Source organism: Apostichopus japonicus, chromosome 21 (assembly GCF_037975245.1).
Source record: "Apostichopus japonicus isolate 1M-3 chromosome 21, ASM3797524v1, whole genome shotgun sequence".
Classification (NCBI taxonomy): domain Eukaryota; kingdom Metazoa; phylum Echinodermata; class Holothuroidea; order Aspidochirotida; family Stichopodidae; genus Apostichopus; species Apostichopus japonicus.
The window spans coordinates 19,029,461-19,050,461 of NC_092581.1; the positions used below are offsets into that span (position 1 = coordinate 19,029,461).

The 21,001-nt window shown below is 36.8% G+C and overlaps 2 protein-coding genes across 3 annotated transcripts in view; one reads left to right on the plus strand and one right to left on the minus strand.

Annotated features, from left to right (window-relative positions):
• Nucleotides 1–1,163: 1,163 nt before the first annotated feature.
• On the plus strand, nucleotides 1,164–12,751 carry LOC139962407 (probable U3 small nucleolar RNA-associated protein 11). Its single transcript, XM_071962324.1, has 8 exons — nucleotides 1,164–1,331; nucleotides 3,886–3,947; nucleotides 4,836–4,938; nucleotides 8,089–8,202; nucleotides 9,082–9,178; nucleotides 10,644–10,786; nucleotides 11,210–11,320; nucleotides 12,036–12,751. Exons 1-8 carry the CDS (start codon nucleotides 1,272–1,274, stop codon nucleotides 12,117–12,119), a joined length of 774 nt encoding a protein of 257 aa, XP_071818425.1. The 5' UTR covers nucleotides 1,164–1,271; the 3' UTR covers nucleotides 12,120–12,751.
• A 1,098-nt stretch (nucleotides 12,752–13,849) lies between these two features.
• Nucleotides 13,850–21,001, minus strand: part of LOC139962400 (exportin-4-like) — a 68,795-nt gene continuing 61,643 nt past the window's right edge. For both annotated transcript variants that reach the window (XM_071962309.1, XM_071962310.1), the window contains exons 18-22: nucleotides 20,108–20,288; nucleotides 18,836–18,945; nucleotides 16,359–16,610; nucleotides 14,911–15,003; nucleotides 13,850–14,381 (exon numbers count right to left, since the gene is read on the minus strand). In XM_071962309.1, the coding sequence (XP_071818410.1) occupies nucleotides 14,184–14,381; nucleotides 14,911–15,003; nucleotides 16,359–16,610; nucleotides 18,836–18,945; nucleotides 20,108–20,288 (834 nt within the window). In that variant the 3' untranslated portion in view covers nucleotides 13,850–14,183. The remainder of the gene's footprint in view (nucleotides 14,382–14,910; nucleotides 15,004–16,358; nucleotides 16,611–18,835; nucleotides 18,946–20,107; nucleotides 20,289–21,001) is intronic.

Here is a 21,001-nt window from a genome sequence, read left to right on the forward strand (position 1 = left end):
TAATTGATTTAATTTGGTAATACTAACGCTTCTATATTTGAGATACATATTAACCAGAAGATGAAACTATAAAATGGTTGTCTTTTCCACTCGAAACAGTTAAACATGGGAGTTTATCATTTTTATAGAAAGATGAATAAAGTAATTAGCATCACTCGCTGAAGTACGAGCCAGTGGCACGGAAAATGCTGCACTTTAACAAAAACGAGGCAAAATCACGATTACATCCCTTCGGTTGATCGGGTTTCACTAATCGTTATTTAGAGTAGCAAATGAAAGAGAAAAATCTAGGAATATATCTTTTGTATATTTTTGCTCATAAGGAATACTACACCCTTTGAATAGTGTAAATAATTGTCCCTACATATGCGTGGGCACGATCATTGGTTAGATCGATTACTGGTGTAGGAGTTAGATATTAGGCTTTCATAGCTTCTTCGAATGTTGCCTTATAGAGCAGAACAAAACAGAAACAGTTTGATAAAATTTTGGAAGGGATTTTCAAATACTGTCGATTGTAATAAGTTTTTATTTTCCTTTTCTTTCGAAGGAGAATTTCAGGAGGTACCAGCCATCATGTTCATAACACTGTATGAGACTGTTATAGTGTTGACCGTTCTTACTGTAACCTTCTGACAATGCTATTCTTATTGTACATGAAGCGTTTGCTTTTGCTTCTCTGGAAGTATTTTATTTCTCTCCAGTATTACTGTTAAGTGACAACCTTTCTCAGACATTACGGATATCCTTGAATGAAAGAAACTAGGGCATGCACTGTTGTCGGCAAGAAGTAAACACATAGGCACACACACACATGCATGTTACTAAAAGAGGAATTTCGATTATCATGTAACAGTATAGGCTTTTACTTATAGAAAAACTTTGTTTAATTAATAGTTCTATAGCGCAAGTTAGAAACGTGTCTATGAAGCTCTCTCACTAATGGCAAAGCTTTATACTGCTCTATGTAAGATGTTAATTTAATTATGATGAAATAATTCCTACGAAGTTTGAGTATAAATTGATGTTTATCTCATATTTTAAAGAATGCAAACATCTGATGTTTTATTCGACATCAGAGCAATGTGAATTTTGTGACAACTGTCATGCACTTGTAAAAATAAACCATTCACAAGCATTATCTAATGCGTATTGTTACTTGTAACTGTACTATGCACCTCTCTCTTTTTCGTTGCAGCGACACGCACGCGTGAAACTAAGAATTTCTACTCAAGGAAAGAGGATCTTTTAGTCATTATTTTCGGTCAAAAATGTCTTCTTACAATAAAGCACAGAAGGCTGCCCAAAGGGTACACAAAGAACGAAGTCAGGTTCGTATTTACTATTTACAGTTATTTATGTCGTACGACACTTACGTGAACACTTAGCAATCCTTAAAGTATGCATAGTAGTTCTGCGAAACTAAAGTATTACTACTACCAGTACTACGTAAATAGCCTGCTAGTGCAATTAACCTTAGTTCTAACTGGGCCTTAACAGAGTTCATTGATGAGAATGATGCACCCCCAAGGAGGAAATATATAGGGCAAATAAGGGCACACCCCAATTTTTGCTCGGCAGGCAGTTTCTTGCCTGTGTGATCAAGCATATTATATGTTTCCCATCCATCATCCATTGCCTGTCAGCAATACAAGCCAGTAATAACAACATTCCAATTTGCCCAGCAGCAGGCACTAGACAAAAGGGTCTCTAACAGCAGTATATAAATAAGTCAATTACATTTGGTCTACTTTTATTATTCTCTGGCACAGCCTTAAACCAAAGGCAACTTTTTATTATGCAAACATACATGTAGTCATCACAAACTATGAAAGAAAAACCCAAATTTTATGAATTGTAAGATGCAAATCATTCATAGAATATGTGTTTAGTATTTTTCATGAACATTTGTTGATGCTGGCCTAATGCCAAGCTTAATGTGGGTTGTGTTAATTGCAAGTTTATCCACAAGTGCAATTTGATAAACTGGTATCTCTACTCTAGGTAAGCCATTGGTTAAATTTACTAAGTAGTGAATCAAACTGCTCAGTTGTTTTCATGTTCAAAATGTGCCCCATGAATATATTACTGAATCAAAGGGGAAAATAATCAGATCTGTACTATTTGTAAAGTGAATAATGTATGGACCTACACTAGAGCATTGCTGTGACATTGTTTTATACATCCATTTTATTTTCATGATTTTCAGTTTTCCCTCTATGCAATAGTTTTGATTGCTTAATCACAGCAACAGTGTTAGTTTATTACCTCAAATGCAACTTTGCCTTGAAAGGAAGGTTCTTATGAACGGAGGAGAAGGGGGGTGAAGTGGAATGGGAGTTCTGGGGTGGGATATACTGTACTGTGGTCTGTATCTGAAAAGTGTTTATTCCCTGAGGTGCCATTTCAATGGACAGATATCACTACTTCTCTCCTGGATATCCTTTAAAGCTGCATCTGCAACAACTGGTTAAAAGCTTTGAAATAAGGACATTTGTCATGTTCATTTCCTGGCAAACAGATGAATAGTTGGGGCGTTAAGCCGCTAACTTTCTATTGATCCAGCTGCTGGGTGAATAACAACATGATAAATTTTTATTTTTCCGCCAGCTGGATCAATAGTGAGAGTATCATTCCTAATTGATCTAATTTTGTTGTTTCAAAATAAAACAAATTTGATGAGTATGTACTGTTCTCATATCCTGGAAATATTGAGAGAAACGTTGATGGAAATGTTTTAATTAATATTGCACTTCTATTTTCTCCTTTTCCATGCAAAGAAGGTACAATAATAATAATAATAATAATAATAATAATAATAAATAATAATAAATAAGTTCTTAATATAGCGCCAAATACCAAAAGGCCTCTAGGCGCTTTACAAAACCTAAAGCAAATAGAAACAAAAAGACAGAGAAATCAAAGGAATAAAAAGTCTAGAAAACACAAAAACGAAAATTAAACTGTATGAAAATACGAACACAAAAAAAACGCGAAAAGACTATAAAACAGACCAAAACCTATAAAAAACAAAACAAAGGATAAGCACATAAAATAGAGTTATACAAAAGTAAAAGTCTAGATAAAAACACTTAGTATATAAAAGTGACAAAATCGCGTAGAAAATCTAAAAAGATGTGTTTTTAAAATTTTCTTAAATATGTCGAGAGATTTGGCAGTCTTTATGTCATGTGGTAGGTCGTTCCAAAGCTTCGGTGCAGCGACCGAGAAAGCGCGATCTCCGTACGGTAGTTCTTGGTTGAGACGGTTTTCGGGACCACAAGGAGTGCCTGCGATGCTAAACGGAGCGAGCGTCAATAAGATAACAGTACTGCATGTAAACATGTAAACATCATTTGTACAATAATACACATTGGTCTTTGTTTGATCAAATTCTATAAAAGTTGTTACTTGATGGAAATAGAATAAATGAAAAATATATCATTATATTCATCTGGCTGCAAAAGGAATGACATGGTGTAGTGCCTTAACTGTACTTAACCAACAGCTGGATGAATAAGTGAAAGCGTCTTTCCTTATTCCCCATGGCTGCTGTATACACTGGCATGACCGAAAAATAGTTTTATGAGAATCAAAAAGCTTGTTCAGGAGATATCTAATATTGTAATTAGAGCCAGCTTCCTAAAGTAGAGAACTAGTAAGTATATCCAAAGAAAATTTTTTGGTTTCGATTCACAACAGAGGCTATGATTTCCGAGTACTGTATACATATATACAATATCTTGCAAAACATGTATGGAAATACTCACCAATATGCTTTGGTACTTTATCGTGACCAGTCAGCACTGTAATAATTAATTAATTCAGTAAGTAATAATACTTAATCCCAGACTGAATTGTGTCTCTGTCTGTCTTTCTATCCAGCTTGCCAGCAGAACCAAACTTGGCCTCTTAGAAAAGAAGAAAGATTACCAACTTCGAGCAAAGTAAGTCAGACAGTCGACCAAGATATTTTTTTTTTATTGGCTCGTGGCTCAACAGATTCAGAGGCAGAGGCCTTCTGTCTGTTGCTACTGTACTTAGACATTCGAGGTTGTTCCAACAGCAATGTTTTGTTTTCAAACACAGAATTAATGTACAGTATATAATGGAGGTTTTGGCTGGGCATTTTGTAATTGAACATACTGGTTTTGCAATTGGACAGTCCCCTAGTATCAGGCCAGGTAGAACCCAGTGGATGTATCACATCTTTAACTACCAGTGAGAGTATCCACTCTCTTTCTCTTCCACTTCTCCAGTGCAAAGATATACATGATTTAGACTGATAAGTTTAACAATACTATAGTCTGTCTCACAGGTTCAGAAGATAGGCTATAGAACACACTTATTTGTAAGTTTCATTTCACATGTAACTCTTCTTGAAGTACAGTAGCAAAGCAAAGTTTTGTCTCTTTCACCATTTTGATGAAGCCTATTGCTTTAATTCTCAGTATGATTGGAGTGGCTCTACGTTAGACAAATATCAGGTTCTATTTCACCACCAATGCATTTTGTGATGAATTAGTAATTTTATTCCGTGAGGTCAATCTTCAGCCAATACTTTCGATTTTACAAAGCTTCAAGCTCAGTAAAAACTATTATTCACACTGAATTTGGCTCAACAAGTTCAAGGCAAAACCTTGTTCAAACGTATACTACAGTATATGCCATTTAAAAAAAAAAATTGTAAATGCAATTTTTCTTGTTTTGGTTATTTGATTTGTGTTTTGTGTTTGTTTAAGAATCTAACTAATTTTCTTGCATTTATAAACTAAATTTTGAAAACAGGTTCTCTTTTAAAAATGGGTTAATATTATTTGATTTTTTCCATACAGAGACTTTGGTGCAAAGAAAGCTAAAATCAAGAAGCTGAAACAGAAAGCCTTGGAGAAAAATCCTGATGAATTCTATTTTCGGATGATCAGCAGTAAATTTGAGGTACGGTGTAACACCACTCCTGGGTAGTATTGCTTTTAATTATTTTACTGGAATGATCTTTATACCACATAACTTTAGCTTAAAGAAGACACAAACCCAAGCATCATCTTCATTGTATTTGATTGAGACTTTTTTCTGGAAAAATTCCACCAAACCGCTAAAAAAAAACCTCTCGCTGATTCTAAAATATATCATAGTTTAAAAACTGGTATCTGTCGGTTGTCTTTTTGTTAATTTGTAGTGTCATCACTAGGAGAGTGAAACCTTTCTTATTTTATCTTTGTTTTTCTATTCATATTTTCAAGGGTAGACTGTTAACAGTCTTGGCACTGAAACCTATGCCATCCATTAGCTCATATTAGGAGCTTTGATATTTTAGATTCAGCATTTGCATAACCCATTTGATGATGTCATAGTTAGACTTTGTTCATGTCTTCGGCCTTGTCTGTGAAGGAACCTAAATTCCTGCGATATCTCTCAGATGGAATGTACCATTCTGCTAAACTGTTTGGGAAAGTTGATCATCACGATTTATTCTAGACCAAATTGATGATGCTTGGGTTTGTGACTTTGTGTCTCCTTTTAAGGATGACCCACATAAATTATAGTGTATCTTGTCTGTCATCTGGTAGCAAAAAAAATTAAAATTCACCGAGTACCAAATCAAATGTTTGATAGATCAGAATAAGTTACTCACATGAACTGACTCACCTACTGTAACATAGATTCAGAACTTGTCCAGATTCAAGACATCCCCTTCCCTCCCCCCATCCCTCTCAGGGACGTAGCTAAGGCCTGATGATTGGGGGGGTGTAGTGGCTGAAATTCCAACTGGATGGATTTTGGAGCTAGAAAATTCCAACTGCTGCCTTGTACCCCCTCCTCACCCCCCCCCGCACTAATCGTCAACGATACGATCAGTGTCAGTCAGACACCCCATCTTTCGCGACTGCACTTTTGTACCTTATGGGGCAAAGTTTTTGCTTATGTTGATATGGCACTTTCAAACTTAGTGTTTTAATCGTATACCATAGAGACAATGTACATCCCAACGGCGTAGCCAGGAATTTGAAAGGGGGAGCACTTTTTTGCGATTGATATGGGGGAGGGGTCTAAGGGGAGGGGGTGTCCCCCTCCCCTTTGAGATATTTTTGAACAATTGAAGGTCCTTAGATGCGATCTGGTGCAATTTGTTGCCAGTTTCATCATTATCATATGATATCATATTATCAGCAGATTTTGTTTCCTGTTTGAATTCTTTTACATGTTCTTTAACATAATATATCACAAGGACAAACATAGTGCTCTTTTACAATATTTTCAGAAGGATGATTCTTGTTTATTGTCCAATGTCTGGACTTAAATACATTTGACGAACTTAACTGATGGACAATATAAACTTTCATATTTTGTAAGACAGCCAGATTTGCAGTGGCCTAAAAAAAAATTGTTATCGCCGTGTATTAGCAGTGTAATAATTATTTATAGGAAGTGCGTATCACGTACGATTGCTAGCTTAGCTTCATAACATGCTGTTCGTGCAACAAAGTAGGAAGAATCATAGAAAGGATGAGAACGCACGTTTTCGTCGTCGTTGTGCATACAGTTCGTGACATTCCATCGAGTGAGGTTAGGTAGATATGTATTTTATTACGCAGTTGCCAATTGTAGGTTTGAAAAAGGCTATAGGCTTAATTAAGCTAATTGCATCTGCCAAACCAAGTAATTAGTTGAATCAGTAGGCCTGAATGTTATTACGACTATAATCGAGTTAACGGAGCTAACGAGTATTCAAGATCAAAAGAGCACTGACAAAATACCATGCTAAAAAACAACAGTTTTTAAACATTTCTTCGACACTCAAAGGGGGGGGGGGAGCAGTCGCTCCCCTGCTCCCCCTGGCTACGTCCCTGGTATGTCCTGAACTTACTTGAAGCTAGCGAACAGGTTCGACCCACCCAATAGAAAAATTAATACATAAATTATCCGAATTGAAGCAGGCGAACGTTGTATTTTTTTTTTAGAGTATTCAAAGTCATACAAATTTTTGTATGGTGGAGTATAAGGATTGCGAGATACAATTTCTCAATGTGACGAGGAAAACGTGGTAAATATGACTGATTATAGGTCAATTTTGATCGAAAACTTTATGTCACTCACAAATTACAGAACATATGAAAATAAGAGTGCGACAGTCAGAAAACTTAGCGACAGCCGGAAATTCCGAATTGAAGCTGGCAACAGTCGGAAATTCCGACAGTCGGAAATTCCGACTGTCGCACTCAAATTTTCCAACTATCGTCATTTTATCCAAGATTGGGGGGGTGAGACACCCCCCACACCCCCCTCTAGCGACGTCCCTGATCCCTCTCCTATATCTTTGCAAGAATTGATTATTAGGGGTATGCTTGTTATTAAAGTTGGTTGATAACAAGAGTCGTATTCCTGTCTGAAGAGCATGAACTATAGTAGCAATTGAGTTTTCATACTTAATTGAAAGTTTAGATTGAAATCGCCAAAAAATACTTGAAAAAAATAAGGTTTTTCAGACTACAATTTGTGCATCAACTGGTGGATGGCTGATGCTGTACCAAAGTTGCATTACGTTCTTGTCACTACATTGTTTGCTCTTGTTCAACTATAATCTGACTTGTAAGAGCCATGGCATTATAAGCTACGTCTGGATGGCTGTGGGGTCCAGCTGTAGCGGGCTAAAGTAAAAGTGGGTTTTTCATTCAGGAGAAATTCACAGCTTGCCCATCTGAATTGTTCTCTTACATGGTGATAAAACACAACCCCAAGAGGGGCTAAAAACTGTGAATTGGGTTGCCACAGATGTGAATTGTTAGCTATGAGGTATTTGGCATTGTGAAGTAACTCCCTTGCATGCCTACATTATAATAACTATGATGATTAGTATTATAATGATTAAAATGATTGTTATTAGAATTATAATTATGATTATGATTATTTTCATTTTTATTATTTTTATTTTTATTATTATGATTATTATGACTATTTTTATTTTTATTATTATTATTATCATCATAATTATTATGATTATTATTATTATTATTTTTATGATTATTATGATGATGATTATTATAATAATTATGATGATGATGATGAATCTTGTTCCCCCCCCCCTAGGATGGGGTGACCAAGAGACTAGAGGAAGATGAACCTCTCACCTGGGAGCAGAAACAGCTGATGGACAGTCAAGATATCCGTTATGTCTCTCACAAACGACATCTCGAAAATAAGGTAGGCCAGTCACAGCCATTAAAAACAAAATACCTATGGTGGTGAAAAAATTAATCCACAACTGAACACTTGCTATTATCAATAACATACAAATATAAAATATGGTATGGGGGCCATTTATACCTATAAAAGAAGCAAAAGTGAGCCATGGCCAACATCTGACCCAAACAAGCCATTTAGTTAATATTTCATATAGCATATGTTATATATGCCTTATGTGCAAAAATTGTGTTTTTACAACTACCTTTTTGCACAGTAGGTAACACTTAAATTGTGTATATATATATCAGTTAGATAATATCTTACTATGTGAATGGAGCAAGACAATGATTATTATTCAAAGTTTATGATCTGTTTTGCATACACCAAGCATAAAAGGCCAAAATCTCGCAGTTGATCGTCGCACAGTGTGAACACAGCTCGATCAGTTAAGGCAGACAAGAGTTCGTAAATAGCTACAAAAAGAATGTTTTCCTAGTAAAATATATTTTTTACTCATCAGTCTTAAGATGGATCGATAAGAAAGCAGGACAGGTCGAGAGAAAACGTTTCCATTGTTTTGTATAAAGCAAAAAACGAAAAAAAAAAACTTATTTGTGATTCACAAAGAAAGGACTGTACCGTCCAAGTAAGCAGGTGAAAATTATATGTGACAAATGTTTATGTAGTTGTAGTGGGTACGGGTGACATTGGCACCTTACCTGCTCACCCACACACTCATTCTTTTCCTTTCCTCCTTATTCTCCATTTCCTAATATTGGTTAACATAATCTTGTTGATTTAGCGACATAATATCTTTCTCTGCCGGTGCTATTGTTACATCCATCAGTTTTAATTTTCTGAGCCTTTCATTAATTTTTTTCCCCCTTTTGGTTCTAGAAAATTGACAAAATGAAGGGATCCCTACACCTCCTCGACGCTTCGACTGCGAACCCGATGAACAAGCATACATTCTTTGTGGACACGGCAAAAGAAGGTTTGACTTTATACTACTTTCACATATTACATTAATAGAAAACAAACTGTGGATATTACAGCAGTGAGGTCATTAGGCAATAGAATATTAAATTCTTTACTTCCTTCATCATGATTGACTGGTTTGTGTCTGCAATTTTAGCAATCAGTCACGCAAATACCCATCTGTTAGATATATTCTTCATGTGTTACATTGGTATCAGAACAGATGCTAAAATACTGTTTACTCCAAAGCAAATAGATCAGCGATTGCTGTAGCTGTGCAAACCTTCATGGTCTAGCCATGTTTCCAAATAAAAATTGTGATCTTCGAATTATCCATGTTGATTAACTAGATTTCTTTTTGTTTTGTTCAAAAAAGTCACTTTTTGGAGACAAATGATCCTTCTTTATTTCCTGTTAGTAGGTGGTGGTTCTCTCGACATCCCGTACACATTAATGTTTCCATCACATGATAGATAGTTCATAATCATCAGTCATTCGTAATGCAAGACTTTCCTCCGGCACCACAGTCACGACATGGTTTAAATAGGCCCCAACTTAAAGCTGGACAACTAAAAGAAAAGAGGGAAGTTTTATCCTCGGGTCAATAAAGTCAGCCCCATCCTCGCAAATAGTTTTTGTTTGGCTCTCAAAATCCCTCGATTAATTGCTTATAATTCGTCTCTAAAAATCTTGTTTGAAGTCCCAGAGAAATGTCGACCCGTTGTTTTGTCCTCCAGGCTGCAGGTGTAATGCAAGCAGAGAGATGGGTCTCTCAGATTTTTTTTTTTTTGGGGGGGGGAGCCTTTATCCACTGGCCATTTGAACCTTTAAAAGCCAGACATTAGCAGCATGGGCCTTCATCAGTTGTAATTGATAGATTTTCTTGAATGTCAGAGGAAAGTTCTTTCATACATAATTTCATGTCACCTGTGGACTAGTTAATGGTCTTATAGCTGCGGACCGTTACATAATTTATGTGACCCTGGTAAACATGCCGCGAGATAAAGTAACTTTTGTCTCGCAGAACTGCAGCATTTTCCGGCACTAACATGGTGACGTAATTCAGATATATCGACTAGTCTGATTAACGAGCATATAATGACGTCAGCCCAGAATTGTATGTGAAAATTAAGCTAGCCGATAATATCAACAGCTCCTTTTTAGGTGTCATTATTCTTGTTTCAGGTATTGACTATTAAACATATGATATTGTGGACTAATTCCCATTGTTGCGACAGTTAAGTAACGAAAGGCAGGTTTATGTTCCAAATTTTTTCTCCACATTCCAATTCTCTCAGTTTTCTATCGACTTTCCATTCTTATCTACTCACAGCTGTATTAAAGGCACAATATGTCATTTGTCTTGGAGTGCTGCTCTGGTTGCTTGCAGGGTCACAATGGATAGATTTTAAATTGATTCTCTTTTTTGCATTGTGACATTATTTGCATTTTCCTTTTGCTCCATTTTCCTCTTGCTCCAGAGAGAGACTTTGATGTGGCCAAGCGGTTGAACACCCACCCCTCCCTTCTTCATCGCACCTTCAATAGACCAAAGTTAGAAGATCTCAAGAAAGGAAAATTCAGCCGTCAAGAGGGAGATATGGAAAAAGAGTTTCAAGCACAGGTTAGCCTCTTTGTAGGGTAGGTGTGGTGAAAGGGGGGGGGGATTCAAGGGGGTATAAATTCAACAACTCCCAGCCAAGTGATAACTCATTCACATTAGATTTTAAAAAAATACATCAAATAAAATACATTGAATAGAATGTTTGCATTTCTCTTCACCAATTCTGACAGTTTTCAAAATCTTTCGTGGACAACTCTGACATCCACATGGGGTTCGTGGGGGATAAAATTAGGGAAACCCTGGTTTAGATGATATCAGAGGAATTTTTAAAAACCCTATTGTTGTTGATTTCTGTCAAAGGTCAATTGAGGTCACAGCAATTATTTCTGCTGACATATATATGTGACGGGAATCGTCCAGCTGACAGCCAGCTCTGTTCATTGCTCGTATTATTTAATTTCATTTTCTCCTTTTTTTCGACAGACGCTGGAAAAATCCAAGCAGGAGCAGTATGATCAGCTGGTCCAGAGAATCAAACGTGAGAAGCAGTTAGGCATAATAGGAGCAAAGATGCAGGCCAAAATAAATCTCAAGGTAATTAATTCGGAGAAGTAATTCCTAGCAGGGAAAAGAAGGGTAAAACAATTCATTGGATGAAGAGATCCAAATTTATGAAGAGGCTTTTATAGCCGTATGTAGCATTAGAAAATGAATGAAAGACAAAAACAAACAAATGAACATAAGTTTTGTTTAGTAAGGGACAGCTGAAAATTTTATTGTAATGTTAAAATACAGAATTGTACGTCTGGGTAATTGGCTTGCCCAATAGCCTCTTAAAATCGGTATAAATCTTCGTCATTCAAAATCACCTACTAAAACATGTTCAGTAAATACTTTCCTCCCTGACAGATCCCAATTTACTCCCCCCCTCCCCCCAAGTCAGGTTTTGTGTTTGCTAACATTTACACCAGTCCTACATTACCTGTAGTTGTTACTAAAAGTAAGTGTACCGTGCTTCCAAACATTGACAAAAGCCCAGCTGAACTTTGACCTTTTGAACTACATTTCCAGCAGTGTCGTCAAGACTATGCGGGAAATGATACTGCTAAAAAAGCGTTATAGTTTTTGAAGTTTGCATACTGGGTGACCGGTCTCTTTGTTTTGTTGTTTTGAATCATATTTTCAATTTGTGTGACAATCATTCTCTTCACCAGTTCCCTGGTAACAGCGCACACAGTCTCTTCACTGAAGTTTAGCACCATTGCTTTTCGGCTTAAAAGTTTTCTTCTTTTCGAATTTTGCTTCACAGGACAGAGGAAAGAAAGTTTTACTTCAGGAAGAGACACAAACAACCCCAGCTGTATACAAATGGCTTTACAAGAGGAAAAGATGAAACGACCACGGCAACCAGCCACACAACCATTTGATGATGTCATCTCACCCATTCATGAATATTCATGAACATTTATGAACATTCATGAACATTTCCGACTGATAACGGGATCGTTGGCAGGATCAGCTGCAATAACAACAAAATAACTGCAGCGGCTTGAACACGACAAAATTTGACTTTTTCTTACACTTCAAGAATGGTCAGTGGATAAACCTGCCAGGGATGAGCAGAGAAGTCCACGCAGGGCGAATGCACGCAAAGCATGGATGGCTATTTATGTCACAAGTAATACTGCAGTCTCTCAAACATGGAGTACATGAGGACTTTTCATAGTGGGCTTTACTGCTGTGTGTTTAACTTAATATTGTTACAATGAGGTGATGTTATCATGATTGTATAATGATTATTCATGATGATGGCCGCTATGAATACAATTCTTTGTGTGTTCAAAATGACCAATTGTTCATCCAGAAATGGTTAAGTATTCTACATAAGGCAACTGGTTAGTTAGTCAGATGCTTTGGTGAGTTCATGTCTCTTGTCATACCCGTTCATTATGATTGTATTTCACACCATTAAATAAAAATTCTGCAACAGAGCAAAGCTGTCAACATGCACATTCCAAAAGTCAATATGTGAGTATGTCTTCAATTGTATCTGGATTTAACGGCTGTGTTTGCAGTACATATTGGAGAAACAATACAAAAATTTATCAACCGTACTCCCCCCACACTAATTCAGAATAATACTCATGGAGCATTACGTAATGTTACCCATGGTTGCAAAACCCACAGCAACCTGTATCATAGCAACTGTCCCAGGCCCTATCATGATTTGATAAAAAATCAGAAGATAAATGGTTGTAACCAAAAGTTAAAAAGACTTCTTGCTAGAAATTCTATTGAATATCACTACTCTAGTTCTTTCATTTTCAATACGGTTGGGAAAATCGTTGTTGTCATGTTAAAAACCAAGATGTAACGACAACCCTGCTGCTTTTATGCTCTCAGGAGCATAATTAGCAGACCTGTTTAAAATGCATTCTCCACATTTTATAGCTCGTCCCCGATGTTACGACGAATGTCAACAGCTTTTACGATGTCTACCTCATTTGCATTTTCTCTCAAGTGGCAAATGGCAAGGTCATAGATTGAAAAGATGTTCCTTTTTAATGGCGGTAATAAAAAACAGAATATCACAGACAGAGGCCTGACTTGATATTCGGCGGGAGTAATGGAGGTAGTAGGTAAAGATTGCATTGATAGGTAAGTTTATATGATATGAGGGAGAGATAGCTGCTAACCGCACTGTGGAGACTGATTCAGGAGATGACAGAGGGTTTAGCCCTCAAAGAGTTAAGTCACCAAGAACTGACAAAATCCCTTGGAAACTTCTAGAAATAGCTAAACTGCCTGCCTCACCGTTCTCTGAAACATGCTTCCACTAAATGCTGCTGCGATATTGTATTATTTCTGAGTCGAGTCTCCATCCTTATTGAGGTAGACTTTTCTCCACAGGGAGAAGAAGGGTCACCGAGGGAACATCCTCTCCCAGAAAATTAAATTTTTGCTATTTAAACTCCTTTCTAAAAGTATGTGTGGACTTCGATCCAAACTTGGACTTGGTCCCTCCATAAATGGAATATTTTCAAACTCTTTTGATAATGTTAACTATTAAATGAGATACACCATTATAATGCCTTACACACAGTCAAATCGACGTTGATTCTCTTAACAACATGAATAAGAATATCTATCCATACCTCATATCAAGGACATGACCTCACAGTTGTAAAGAAGTGCAAAAGATGACATATTGTTCTTAGAAAAAAACATCTCATCAATCTGAAGTGCTGTGGACAAAAATGCCTCAGTTAACATGCACAAACTGGCAGCGTGTACATTTATCCTGGATCTATAACAATGCAGAACTTGAGCATCACTGAAACCGGAATGTTGACCAACTCGGCGTGACGTCAGGACTTCCAGCCTCGACCATCATTCCATCTAAGGGCAGCTTCTTCCTTCATCATGTCCTCTCGCCTCTCTTCATCCTCCTGGTTCGTTATCTCACTGTCAGCAAGGACCTCACGTTAAGTAGGAATTTTTCGAGCCGCTTTTGAAATTTGAATTTCTCTTGTCTATTGATGGTCATTTGCATACCAGGTGGGGTTAATTCGTTGAAGGCCTCTATCAGACGTTGGCAAACCGCAGGTTCCGATTGGCTGTTGAGGATCGTGTTCACCAAAATGGAGTATTTATCCTGAAAACGAGACGTAGAGAAGAATCGATTTAGAGTGATTATATTCGTATTTTCATCCATTAAAGCTTTGTCACGTCAATAGACTAACAGACAAACAAAGGTCCTGTGACATTTCTGAAGATCCAGAAATTGCCTAAAATAAAGATGTTAAACCTTGAGAATAGACATTGTGACAGATTTATGTTTTTTATTTATTGTTATCAAGTGATTAGGCTAAACACAAGCTCATTACACATTGGGGTGGGAAGCAACACCATCCTTTACCTTATGATATTACTTAAAGAATAAAACTAACATCTCTACTGTTTAATTTCATAGCACGCTATTCTTTCGTGTCACTTCCGATGGCCTTTATATGAAGAAGGCAAATGTTTGGTCAACATCGTCACGGTGGAAAATTATTTATGGACTGCATTGTCGATATTAAAATTAGCATGTGCTACACCATAAAACATTTGCTGATGGAGATATTCAGTGAGAAAATCAAATGTTTTTTTCTTAAATTTATTTTTAAATTAATTTTTCTTACCTTGTTGCAAGCAATTAAAACATACAGGGCCTCACTGGCGACTGAAGACAGATCAAGGTCGAAAGATTCTAGGAACATTACATCGACTACCACCTGAAGATAGAGAGAGAAATCAAACATTAGTCGAAACCAAGAAGCAGTTTATAGAATGTGATGACAAAAACGAAGAAAGAAAGCTGTTCATAAATGAGCTAACTACCAATCTAGGTAATTTTAGAACAAAGGAAAAAGGAGGCTGACAATTTAATATTTTCAAAGTAAAATTGACTGGAAGGTGGTGGAAGAGGAATAATATAAAGAACATTAACCAGAGGTTGAACGACAACCTCTTGGGTGAAAGTATTAAAAGAACCTTTTAAATAAGTGGAAAAACTTTGTTAAATAGGACATCTAATGCCACTGTATAATTACATAAAGTTCTTCTTTTTTTTGGGGGGGGGGGGGGTGAGGGGGGTGCAGATTATAATGACAGCTTAGCCAGCCATCCTTAGTATTATTTACTGTATTGGGCCATCAAAGTGTAGAACTTCACTAAAAAAAAGGTAACACAAAAAGTCTGACATGTTTTGAGAAAAATTAGAATAAACTAATGTCAACGGCACAAGATAACAAACAAGTTTGTCTAATATCATAGCAGAAGACTACATGGCTTTTTTGACAACATGGCTATATTGCATTTAAGCTCATGAAGCAAACACACTTTCTTTAAAACAAGCGGGCTGAGGGGGGGGGGGGGAATCTCTTCAGTTAGACAATGGCCCAAACTGGAATGAAAAAACCCTGGTTCCAATTCTTAATTTTCCTTATTAAACAACTAATCATATTGGTGAAGGATAAAACCTAATGGAATAAACCAGTCACATGTTCTTGCAGAGTTTTTACCGTGTTTTTTTCTTTCTTTTCTCCACGGTACGACAGTAAACCATCAACAGAAATATCCAAAACACAACTAAACCTTTCTTGATTTTATAATTCTGACCCATAAAATCAGATTTTATTTCGGGTGTCTTGTGTTTAATAGAAACATCTGCTGTTTTTCTGACATATTTCAGGAGGAGAAATTTGAGTAGATAATATTCATAAGCTAACTATTTTTGGCAAAATCAAAGACCTCAGAGTAGTGTTTAATTTTGATAATGACAACCTTCCTAAACAATCATGTCTAAGACAAGGCTGGATGCTCCTACATGTTAATAAACTGGCTCCTGGCATACTATTCTAAGGGGAGGGGGGAGGGGCAATGACTGGCAACCATTCACTGGCCCCTACCAAACTTCATATCCTCAAAATTACAATGAGCTATGACGATGTCACTTTTGACCGGAAATACGCAAACAATTTCCAGCAATTTTGTAGAGGCAACTCAGATCCAGTGACTGGAATATCCCCTTAAAGTATCCCCTTAAAATATCCCCTTAAAATATGAAAACCTGAGGGTAGAATTCTACCTTGAGAAAATGTTCCATAGCGGCAAGCAAGGCCTGAGATGCTTTGTCTCTGGTTTTGATGCAGAAGGTAGCTAACGAAGTCACACTCTCCAGGCACATCTTGGCGATATCCACGCTGAAATCTGTGACTCCCAACTCGATGGACCCGAGCAGACTCCTGAACAGAGCCTCAGGTAGATCGGAGACCTTCTCTGCGTTGAACTCTGTCACGAACGTGATGAGCTCGTAATACTGGCTGCATAGATTAGGCAACTGTAAGGAGAACGGCTGATGCATTGTTAAAATCCATTGTTATCTATTGTTATCCATTGTTAAATCCATTGTTAAAAGACAGGGAAGGAGTCAGGGCTGGATTTCTAAATTCATGTTCAGCTCTTTAGATGGTCCAATAATTGTTCAGAGGTAATTTAAATGAAAAGATAATTTACCATTGTTTTGTTTCGCAGGCTTGTGGGACACAGACATGAACTAAAATATTTCTACACTCGTAGTTAAAAGCCTCACCAATATCTCCCTCTTAGCTTAAGATTGCTATGGCCGAGTTGATAAAGGTGGTGGCATTTGAAGCAATGAGGCTTAGCAATCGGGAGGGGAGGTTCTGGGTTCGATACCCGACCGGGTCATAGTAAGGTGGGTTTTTTTCATCCAAGAGTAATCTATGGTTTTCCCATCTGAAATGACTTCTAGATTGAAAAGATTCCAAATTTGAGTTGAAATGTTGAATTGGAAGCCACCCCATGTGAAAGTTGTAATCTATAAGCCCTTGCAGGTTTCTCCCTCATTTGTGGTCGCTAAAGCGTTGTAAAAATAACTGCTGGTACTTGTCACAGACGGAACTGAATATTTAAGTCCACAGCCCTCTAAACCTAAGTTATGTAAATTTGGGTTTATATAATGGTGGAGGGAGATCCTATTGATGGAGGAATGCAGACGATCATTCCATTAAAGCAGAGGAAGTAAGGGCATGTGCGAAAGTCAGTATGAACGCAGTATGAACTTATGAGAGACCCTTTAATTTCTGGAGTAGAAGACATGTTCTTCGACAACAACGTTTAATAGCTGTCATTGATTTTTTAAGTTTTACACCGATGAAACTTGTATTGAATATATTTTTAAATACTTAAAACCAATTTCTTGTGCATTATTTCCTTGTACTTTTCTACCTAGGAACCAAGTTAGTGGCAAGTGGCTGGAAGTAAATTCTTGTTGTTACTTTTGGAAATGAATATAATGTTGCTGGCCTTTTTTTATGTTAACATGGTAAATGTTCTGCAATAACTTTACTCATGTGATTTATTCCTCTTTGAAATATGATACAATTGAAAAGATTTAATAAAAATAGAATTTCCTTTTGTAAGAATCTTATCGTCTTCTGTTTTAGAAAAATTATGCACACAATACAGAATGGCACAGATATATTCGGGTGAGTTGCCGTGACGATATCATTCACTCTTCCATTGCCAGATACTTAAACAAACAGTGACACAAAACTCAAAAACAAAATAATATCTTTGTTATAATATTTACTATCAGGATTTAGATTCACCAAATTTAGCAGAACATTTTGACAAAAAAAAGCAAATTTTTGACAAAATATAGATGTTTGTGAAATAGGAATGTCAATCCAACTGTGAAGGTCTATCCATTTATAGCTGAATATTACATCAACTCCACAAATAATTCCTGAACTGTGTCGCGGATCTAATCAAATGTATTTTAGTTAAGTGCACCCTTAATCCCTTTTTGGTTTGCAAACATGGTAATAAACAAGTTGACAGTTTTCACAGAAAATCATAAAGCTTTGCTTGGGGTGACTATTTCTATCAAGTGATTCCAATCAACTTCTGCCGAATGTCAAATTAAATCAAAGAAATATTATTTAAGATGATATCTAAAAGACTAGTTTAACAAACCACAGAGGAATAGACACAGAGAGTGGTAAACCAGCTGTCACAAAAGCAGGATAAAAACCTGAAAGTAAGATTCAAAATTCTGATCTCCAATGCATCTTGTCAATTCAGCTTTGGGTTTTTTTTTTAAATGTGCAGTGATTAACTGTTACAATCTAGACACAAAAGGCAAGTTGAGCTGTTAAAGTTAAGATTATAAGTCTGATGAGGACTGACAATATAACAGGTGTTACCTTCAGTAGCAACATGCTAACCCTCCCCTAACCCTACCCCCCCCCCCCACCCAATCAGATGAATGGTATCATTCTAAGTGGACATTTCTTGCTGACCCTTGCTGCTAGTTCAGTCTTCCCCCCCGTGTGGAACATCAAATAGGCAATGAGACAAGTGCCTAGGGCCCCCCCTGAGGTCAAGGGTGCCTCTATAAACACTTCCAGGAGAGACATACCCAACTTTTCATTTTCGGAATGTGCCTGTAAAACTTAAGCAAGGGCAAGTATATGGTGAATTAGGGGGTCAGAGGGTGCTGTGAAGAAAAAGTGTCATTAGATAAAAAAATGTTTGTACCTTGAGAATTTCAGCATCTATCAAAGGGACAACAATGTTGAGTCCTAGGAGAACTATCTCGCCAGCAGAGACCACTGCATTCTGGTGGTCCCCCACCCCAGTAGCCTCCTCTGAGGAGAAATCAGAATAACCATGTAATATGTCAAAACCTGTAAGGAGTTGGATAAAAACATTAAAGCTTCATTTATGCATATTTCAATCTAGACAGTCTTAAACAAAATGTTTCATGACAATACTTTTGTGTATTAAATAATCACAAAATCATCACCATGTATTTTTGAAGAAAACATATCTTTGGGCCCATTCACAGAGATCAGGTGAATGTAAAATTCAAAACAGAGACGTCTGTGTCCCATCTATGTCAGTGGAGTGGAAACCGAGACATTAAATCAAACACATGCAGTGGCAGATGTATTGACCTTTCCATTCATAAATGTACATTAAAGGGTGTGAAGACTCGCGCAAAAAGAAACGTCTAATGCCGGTAATTTGACCTAGTTTCGAATGATGTATAACAGAAGTGTTAAACACCACCATTGATCCCAGGAAATACACACACAGCTTGCTACCGTCGGTAATTAGACACTAGTGTTCAGTCAGTACATACAGCTGCGGTCAATACAAATGATACAACGATGGACATCTCAGGTCCAGCTAAAGAAAACAAGGTATCACATTTCATTACTGTCATTACTTAGCGACACAAACAAAACGGATTGCATACTGCAGAGCAGAACATAAATAGGTGTCAAAAATTTGTTTGACTGTTAGTTTATTTTGTTTCGAGAAATATTATATTTACTAGCAAATTCTCTACATTCAGCACATTCAGCCAAACGCTTGTAATTCCCCTGAATATTTACCATTAAGCTCTTGTTACAGATGGTCGGCACAAAAACATGTTTTCGACAATACATTATAAACCTTGAGTCTCATTTATATCATGATTTTTCTTCATCAATGTGTGTTTGAACATTAAAATAAACAAACACTTAAATATTACTGAACCACCTGCCCCCCCCCCTCCAAGAATTTTACCTGATTTAGTTACTACAAGCTCCAAACCATACAGGTCACACATGTAGTGAATCTTTGCTCTGTTTCCAACACTTCCTGTGTGAGAACATTTAATGTGACACTGAAAACCAGATTTTACAAGTTGTAAACATTGTTGACATTATAGTTCTTCAAACACTATTTTACAAAAAAACATTTGCAATTTTGCCACTGGAGGAGGAAGGAATGGTTGTGGGTATTAACAGATTCACTCACCGCTGAAGATATAGTCGACCAGGTCCTTTGATATAAGATGTGTTAATAACTGCATGATGAGGGAAATGTCCTGGTACTGGTCCTCCTCTGCGCCCCCCTCTCTGGTCCTCTTGCCAAGGTTACACTCTGTGTACATCCTCAGGAGTGCAAGAGACACCTCAAACAGTTTCAGAGTGTTTTGCTGGAAAGATGGGGGGGGGGGGGCAGGAGAGAGAGAGAAAAAGTATGGTTATATCTGAAAGGGATACTCACAGTGGCTTAAGTTTAAGATTTTGAAAAAAAAAAAAAAAAATGAAAATGCTGGTAATTTGCTGCATCATAAAAGTCAAAACCACGTCCTGATACTAGCCTTTTGCATGGCGATGATATGAATTTTTCAAATTTTGGCGGTAGTTTGTGAATGTATCTTGCAACAATATAGTGAATGATGTCATAACTGCAAATTCAGCTGAAAGTGGTTTATCTTTGTGTGTTAATTTTTGTAATATTTAACTCATTCAGTCATAATGGAAAATTATATTTCTACAAAAAAAAAGTTGCATTTTGAGGAAATTATATATAAATAAAAAATAAGAATAAAAACAATATACATAAAAAAAAAATAAAAAAAATAAATTACTAAATAATATTGAAAGATAAGCAAACATTGCAAATGCCATGAGGTTTCAAAGATATAATAAGGTTTCAAAGATAAATCAACAAGATGATTATTATGGGAAAGTATAGCTTTTGATGACCATTTGTCATTAACACATCACAGACCTCTCGCTGTGATCCATTCCAGGGAAGAATCGAAGGTTTAGCCAGTCAAAATAGATTCCATTTAATCGCCCATTTCTCAAGTTTGGGAATAAGACATTTAGGTAGTCTTCCACTAACAGTGTGAAATCAATT

Coding starts and splice junctions, on each gene's coding strand:
- LOC139962407 (XM_071962324.1), top strand. CDS start 1,272: ATGTCTTCTTACAATAAAGCACAGAAGGCTGCCCAAAGGGTACACAAA. Junction 3,948..4,835: donor GATTACCAACTTCGAGCAAA/GTAAGTCAGACA, acceptor TTTTCCATACAG/AGACTTTGGTGCAAAGAAAG. Junction 11,321..12,035: donor AGGCCAAAATAAATCTCAAG/GTAATTAATTCG, acceptor TTTGCTTCACAG/GACAGAGGAAAGAAAGTTTT.